This window comes from Magnolia sinica, chromosome 3 (assembly GCF_029962835.1).
Source record: "Magnolia sinica isolate HGM2019 chromosome 3, MsV1, whole genome shotgun sequence".
Classification (NCBI taxonomy): Eukaryota; Viridiplantae; Streptophyta; class Magnoliopsida; order Magnoliales; family Magnoliaceae; genus Magnolia; species Magnolia sinica.
In genome coordinates, this window is record NC_080575.1 from 106,093,625 (window position 1) to 106,101,940 (window position 8,316).

The 8,316-nt window shown below is 38.3% G+C and overlaps 1 protein-coding gene across 1 annotated transcript; it reads left to right on the plus strand.

Moving 5' to 3' along the window:
• Nucleotides 1-7: 7 nt before the first annotated feature.
• Nucleotides 8-4,066, plus strand: LOC131239038 (MDIS1-interacting receptor like kinase 2-like). Its single transcript, XM_058236598.1, has 2 exons — nucleotides 8-2,362; nucleotides 3,714-4,066. The coding sequence occupies exons 1-2, from the start codon at nucleotides 406-408 to the stop codon at nucleotides 4,064-4,066; spliced, it is 2,310 nt and encodes a 769-aa protein (XP_058092581.1). The 5' UTR covers nucleotides 8-405.
• The last annotated feature ends 4,250 nt before the right edge of the window (nucleotides 4,067-8,316 follow it).

The window sequence follows — 8,316 nt, forward strand, 5'->3', positions numbered from 1 at the left end:
TCTTTAGGTAACTTAACCAGGCTGACAATCGTCTACCTCTATAACAATCAAATTTCTAATTCAATTCCTGTACAATTAGGAAATCTCAAGAACTTGGTCAAGTTGGGATTGTCAAATAACAATCTAACAGGTCCAATCCCTCCTGCTTTAGGTAATTTGAGAAACCTTACAGCTTTGTACCTCTACAACAATCAAATTTCTGGTTCAATTCCTGCACAATTAGGAAATCTCAAGAATTTGGTCACGTTGGCATTGTCAAATAACAATCTAACAGGTCCAATCCCTCCTGCTTTAGGTAATTTGAGAAACCTTACATTTTTGTACCTCTACAGCAATCAAATTTCTGGTTCAATTCCTGCACAATTAGGAAATCTCAAGAATTTGGTTAAGTTGGACTTGTCTGATATGAATCTGACAGGTCCAATTCCTCCCACTTTAGGTAATTTGAGAAACCTTACACATTTGTACCTGTTCAGCAATCAAATTTCTGGTTCAATTCCTGCACAATTAGGGAATCTCAAGAATTTGGATGGGTTGGCATTGTACAATAACATTCTGACAGGTCAAATCCCTCCTGCTTTAGGTAATTTGAGAAACCTTACACTTTTGTACCTCTACAGCAATCAAATTTCTGGTTCAATTCCACTGGAAGTTGGGAATTTAATGAATCTAAACATTCTTGACCTGGCAGACAACCTTCTAACAGGTTCTATTCCTTCCACTTTTGGAAACTTGACCAAGCTTGAACGCTTCATTGCATTAAACAACCATTTAAATGGCAAGATCCCAAAAAGCTTCAGAAATTGCTCTAGGTTAACTAGAGTTAGACTTGAAGGAAATCATCTCATTGCAAATGTATCAAAAGCCTTTGGTGTATACCCACATCTCGATTTCATGGACGTCAGCAACAACAGGTTGTTTGGTGAACTCTCACCGAACTGGGGAGAATGCAGAAACTTGATGATGCTACAATTCTACGGGAACATGATCACTGGTAGAATTCCTCGCGAGATTGGGCGGTTGGCGCGGCTACAAGTGCTTGGTCTTTCTTCAAATCGTCTGGTAGGAGAGATTCCAAAGGAATTGGGGAGGTTGACTTCATTGTTCAACTTGAATTTAAGTGATAACCAGCTTTCGAATAGGGTTCCTCAAGAAATTGGGAGACTGTCCAATTTGGAGAGTCTGGACCTATCAATGAACAACCTAGCTGGTCCAATACCACCTCAGTTGGGGAACTGCTTCAAACTACGATATCTGAAATTGAGTGAAAATTATTTCAATGGAAGCATTCCATTTCAGATAGGCAACCTGATACACCTACAGGGTGCATTAGACCTTAGTCATAATTCACTCAATGGAGAGATATCATCACAAATTGGGAACTTGCATATGCTGGAAATGTTAAACCTCTCCCACAACATGTTTTCTGGCTCAATTCCAAAATCTTTTGAAGGGTTGCTCAGCTTACAATCCGTAGATTTTTCATACAATGATTTGGAAGGCCCTATTCCCAACAGCAAAGCTTTTCAGAAGGCTCTTGGAAAGGCATTCATAAAAAACAAAGGCTTATGTGGTGAAGTGCAAGGTTTGAGACCCTGCAATGCTCCTTCAACAAGCCATGGTGATGCAAGAAAAGGTCATCAAGTTGTAATCTTCATTGTTCTTCCTCTCTTGGCGGCCTTGTTTCTTTTATATATAGTCGTCGGCGTTTCTTCCATTTATTACCAAAGACGAAGAAATAAAGAGAAAGAGGTTCTCGAAAGGAGCAACAGAAATCCATTTTCAATATGGAATTATGATGGGATTGATGCATTTGAACAGATCGTAGAAGCGACAGAGAGTTTCGACGACAAATATTGCATCGGAATTGGAGGGTATGGAAAAGTTTATAAAGCAAATCTACCATCAGGCCAAGTAGTAGCTGTGAAGAAACTTCACCCATTCGAAGGTGGGGATCAATCCAATCAAAGAAGTTTTAGAAATGAGATTCGAGCATTAACAGAAATCCGTCATCGCAACATTGTGAAGCTTTATGGTTTTTGTTCCCATGCTCAATTCTCATTTCTAGTCTATGAGTACATGGAAAGGGGAAGCTTGGCTAGCATTCTAAGCAATGACAGAGGAGCTACAGAGTTGGATTGGACTCTAAGGGTGAATATTATTAAAGGTGTGGCCCATGCATTATCTTACATGCACCGTGATTGCACCCAGCCAATTGTCCATCGAGACCTATCAAGCAAAAACGTTCTGCTGAATTCGGAATTTGAGGCCTGTGTCTCTGACTTCGGCACTGCAAGATTGTTGATACCTGATTCATCCAATTGGACTACGCTCGCAGGCACTTACGGATACATCGCTCCAGGTTAGCTGTTAATTCATTCTCCACGCTTTAAAAGTTTTATTAGAAATTGATCTTTATTTTTCTTAACCTTTCCTGGTTTCTTTTCTTTCTTTTTTTTTTCTTGTTGGCAATTACATACTAAGGTTTGCGTACAAGTTATCGTACTGTTGTCAAATATTGCAATCTAGGGAAACTAATCCAACAGCTGCAAGAGGCCTTCTAAAGAAACATACATGGGTTTGTATTTTTACAATCCTCAACCCCAAAACTAATATAACAATGCAAATGAAGATAAAAGTTAGAATAATGTTTTCTCTTAGTTGCACTTGTAGTCCATCGTTTTTACATTATGCATGGTGGAGATAATCTGGCTGCATGGTAAATCTAACCATGATTTAAGTTACCCAACTAACTTAACCATATGTTATTAGCTATTAAATTTGTGGTGCTGACTATCTATTTTTCTTAACTGTACATTTGTTGGCCACTAGTTGGATGGATAAAATCCTCCAATAAGTGTAATTTTTGGGATCTGCTCCATCTACAATATGGGCCATGTTTTCAGATGGTCTGGATTGATTTACATGGATACCAAGTGTAGATGGATGAGTTATCACTATTTAAGAAATTATTGAGAAAGCTCATTGCTTTTATCCCATACGAGTAGATGTGAAAATGATGTATATGGAAAGATGGCATCCTCTGCAATGTTCAGCCAAGAGATCCCTGAGAATGGTTGGCTTTCCTTTATTGTACAAGGGTTCAACAGCTCTATGATCGAAACCGTTGATATAATGTCCCGCACGGTGAATGCCACATGCAACAAAAGAAGTTCTAAGATTGGAAGAATCCTTGAAACAATGCCCATATCACCCAATCCTTGCAGAAGAAATGTGTAGCTACAACAATACTTATAGACACATCAATGCACTCTGGTTTACACGTGCCAACTTCTCATGAACTTCGGACACCTGAGGCACACGTAAAGGTAGGCCCAACAATGCAAATCACCCAATACAATGATTAATCTGGTTCTTTATTGGGTGGGCCACTACCATGTGAAAACAATGGATAGTTTTCGGAGAAACAATGTATACATGTAGCATGACTGGTGAGTGGACAATCATAACTTTTTAGCAAGATCACCCAAAAGTTTGGCCCATCTTCAATACCTCATAGATATGCTACATATATACTTCTCAGTTGGCATATGCACAGTTGATCATAAAGATGTCTTGAGCTTAATAAGCACAAGAAATTAAAAGATATGAAACCTTGGTTAAGAAACCCAGGTGACTTTGATATATGATTAAGAGTTTAGCTATTAATCATATATGAAAAGATCATGACTGAAGTATCTTCTTTCTTGCAGAGCTTGCATTTACAATGAGGGTGACTGAAAAATGTGACGTATATAGCTTTGGTGTTGTGGCACTTGAAGTGATGATGGGAAGGCATCCTGGGGAGCTCATCTCTTTGTCATCACCAAGTGGACATGATACACTGCTAAAGGATTTGTTGGACCAACGTCTCTCGGATCCAACGACTGAGATTGTGCAGGAAGTCTTATTTGTGGTGTCCATGGCACTTTCATGCATTCGGCCAGATCCAAACTCTCGGCCAACCATGCACTACGTGGCTCAAGAGATATCTATTGGTCGGCCTTCCTCTCTTGGACCATTCCATGGACTTACATTACGTCAACTGATGGATCTCAAGGTATAGTAGGGTGGATGAAAATCATTGAGGTTGGGGGTGTGGTGTGTAGTGGCAAGGACATTATTATTATGTGTGTTTATTGTATGAAAATCATCCAATGTAGAGAAGGTGTTTTTCTTATTATGATATGCATGTAATTCAATGTGTGGAATCCATGTTTACGGAAAATTTAGATTTCCAGGTGAGGTCTATATCTTTCTTTGTGGTTACCACCCTGAATGTTTGTATATAAATTTTATTATATCAATAAAGTTATAGATGGTGTTCTCCAACCTTTCTCCAAAAAAAAAAAGCAAAAAAAAAAAAAAGTGCATGCATTTCTATAATTAGTGATCATAACCCAAATGTAATATAAGTATGTTGAAAAATAAAAAATGTTTTCATGTGTGACGGTTATTTTCTAATTGAAAATCTTCTAAGCCAAAGAATTTATATTTTAGGAGTTATAATACTTTTTTGAAATACCAATTTTGTACCAACATATTATTAGGAAAAGAAGAATGATACATTTATCAATGAGAGACGAAGGTATCAATTGTGGTTTCTTTAATTGGAAGGGAAAAGAAGGAAAAAAAAAAATAGAGAAATAAAGAATGACGACTTCACACTTTGGTAATGTGAGTCAAGATGATTATACTAACCTCAATGGAAAGTGTATACCAAATCTATGTTGGGGATTTGTACTGCGGAATCACACAGATCTAGATCTAGAATAACAATCTAGTAACGTCAAATAATCACAAGAGAACACAAAGTTTTAGCATGGAAACCCCTTATGGGAAAAACCACGGCACAAAGCGATAGAAATCCACTATGAAAAAGAAATTACAAGAGAGAGAACTTACCCGATTCGAACAATCTCGAATCTCACCCTTGCTACACCCTTTGATAACCCTAGAACCCTTTAAGAACCCTTGAAAAACTTTTAGAAAGCTTTAGAATACCCTATAATAGCCCTAGGGACCCCTATTTATAGTTTTGGAAACTCCACTTACGCACCTATTTTGGAAAAGTTGAAAACCACCTCAAATTTACGCAGTACACGCATCTGTGTAACCTCGACTAGTTAAAGGAGGGCCTCGACTGGTCAAGCCATCCCCTCGACTGGTCGAGAATCCCTGACACCCAAAACATGTGCTCGCTGGACTTTGAGTCGAGCAGTGCTCGACTAGTCGAGTGACTCACTCGACCGGTCGAGCCAGACTTTTGACCGGTCGAGCAGCGCCAGATTAAAGGCATCTGACAACAATCTCCACCATGCCTTCAATCTTCAACCGTGTATCTTACTGCCCTCTTTTCTTATCTCTGCATCATATCATAGCTTCAATCAATGCTTCTCGTGCATACTCCGTCATTCTTTTACTACATCGCCAAGCTCAGAGAAGTTGCACAGAACTTGAACTTCCCTTTAAGAACAACCTTAGTGAGCATGTCTGCTAGATTCACATTGGTATGAATCTTCTCCAGTGTTACGCCTCCTTCCTCAAGCACTTGTTGGATAAAGTGGTGACAAACATTAATGTGTTTAGTACGTGAGTGATAAATAGAATTTTTAGCTGAATTGACAGCGCTCTTCTATCACAGCTAACCAGAACGGTCTCCTGCTGAAGTCTTAACTGATTTATCATACCTCTGAGCCAAACACCTTCTTTAAACGCTTCTGTCACTACCATATATTCTGCTTTAGTCCTGGAAAGAGCCACCATGGACTGAAGCTTTGACATCCAACTAATTGCTCCACCCGCTAGTACAAAAGAGTATCCTAAAGTAGACTTATAACGCCTTGACTTTTCAGGACCCGAGTATATGACCCGTGTCCCAAAAACCCGAGTGTTAACCTTAATTAAAGGATGGTCAACTTCAAGTGTACTTTTTTCTCTTATTAAAGTAAGTAAATGAGCGTAGAATGGACAAATCGATATAAAGGAAAATTTCATTACCATTCAAATATACAAGAAGCTGCCCATAATGACTTATACAAACCAATGTCCTTATTCTTACAATTACAAAATAAAATAATATTACATGTGAAATAAAGTAAATTACAACAAATTTGGGATATGAAATCCTGTAGCAACCCTTAACAATTACAATCATGCATCCCTGTCAAATATAGCTGCTCCTCGTCAATATAAACATGAATTTCACTTGGGCCACCTGTGCTACCTGTATGGTTATATATTTGATGAATGAGTGGCCAACATAGTGTGAATTCCCCTCAAGATTACACACCATCGCATTAGGTAAGAGATAGTATAAAACATCCATACAACTAAAACAGAGTAAATGCAGTCTTGTTAAATGCATGGATGCATGAATGCAATCATCGGCCCGGGGAAAACGTCCAGACGGCTTATGTCTCCGGTAAAACATCCGGACGGACATTGGGGTCATCACTCAGGGATAAGACTGGTCATCAGCGCAACATTCAGCGTAATCGCAGGGCATAATAATCCGAGTCATTATCGCAATCAAATGACTGGTTATAAGTGCAACGTTCAGCGTAATCGCATGGCAAAATAAGCCAAGCCATCGTAATATATCATGCATGCATGATTTGCTAGCTCATTATTAGTCCAATTGCAATCAACCAATTTAAAAAAGCTCACGGTCACTACGGGTAGAGCATGGCCTAGCGTAGGCCGACGACTCGGGCATAGTATCCCATGACTACCATCCTCGGCCCATGAGGCTACTATCTTAGGATATTTAATGGAAACCCCTGACTTGTGGCCAATCATATTACAGTATATGGGGCTTACCATTGCATGGTTGCACAGTATAAAACATCAAACCCATATAGAGAAAATATTAAACAAAACCACGTAGGGTGAGTATCAAAATATGTCACATAGAGCTGATATCAAAACTATACGATAAAGACCATCCTTAAAAGTCATTGGGCACAACAACCTTGGATGGTAGGCCCATATCAATAATCCATCTAGACCACCACTCAATAACCACCAAGTTGAAGGTCCATTACGATCACAACTAGTTAAGTTACATCTCAAGTATGGGTGTACATTCATATGTGGGAATTTTCCACTAATGTACCAGTTTAAGTTCCATAAGCAATCCATAAAAAGAAATCCACAAGCATGAACAATTACACAGGATAATCATAAAGCATGTAATACAGCAATTCAATTTCCACTAGCTAACACAGGTGATTTTAAAGGAAAATATCAATTATGAATTTAAATAAAAACTATAACTTAAGCTAATGAGAAGATGGAAAGCTCAAGGGGAAGAATCATCACCTTATGCCTTGAACTGCCTTCGCCATCATTAGGAGGTACATGCGCCCTTAAAGTCGAACCCTACTACAAATCAAGAATCTTATACAATTAGATTCAAGTTCTACACACTACCTAGGGTTCAAGATCATCGCCTAGGGTTTGAGTTATTTATCTTAGGGTTTTAATGTAGAATTTAGGGTTTTCATCCCAGGGTTTAGTTCTATGAGTAGGATTATGATGTATGTGCAACTTAAGTACAATATAATAATAATAATATGGTTAGTTACAATTTAGTGTAAATGATATAACTAATATTTGTGACCATGGTAATAATTAACATTTCAAGACAATGTTTTCAAGCGATGGATACCATGTTAATATCATTAATGGTAGTTTTATTCATAATAACTAATATTAACGTAACATGTTCATGGTAATCATTATGATGATAATTAATATTATGATCTACCATCATGATAATATTTAGGAATGGTAATTAAAATATAGCTATTTACTAATTGTAATTTCTTTTACAATAACTAGTTCTAGGCATAAGTTATTCGTAAGTGGCTAACCATATGTAATGTTAGCAATCGTAATGATAAGAGTGTGACAATGATAATTTAAAAAAAAAAATGAGGCATACCTATTCTAGAAGGGGAAAAAAACGACTCATTGAGTCGACTTAATCAATTTGGATTCGGTTGAGAAAGGTTACCTGATGGCAATGCATGGCACTAGGATTGGGACTAGGAGCTCCAACATCATCGATCTGCTGGCTGAGTACGGTCCCCGAATAGCATGGGATTCAGGTAAGCCCTGACTCAGTGAGTTGACTTGGTTTAAACCCGAGTTGACTTGTTCGAACACAACTTCCCCATATATTCTCTCTCTCTCTCTCTCTCTCTCTCTCTCTCTCTCTCTCTCTCTCTCTCTCTCTCTCTCTCTCTCTCTCTCTCTCCCCCCTTCATTTCTCCTCCTTGCTTCTCCCTTTTTTTCTTTCTTCTCCTCTTC

Excerpts from the sequence above, each read along its gene's own strand:
- LOC131239038 (XM_058236598.1), top strand. The coding sequence starts at position 406 with ATGAATCTGACAGGTCCAATTCCTCCCACTTTAGGTAATTTGAGAAAC. Across the intron at positions 2,363-3,713 it reads TTACGGATACATCGCTCCAG|AGCTTGCATTTACAATGAGG; the intron begins GTTAGCTGTTAA and ends TCTTTCTTGCAG.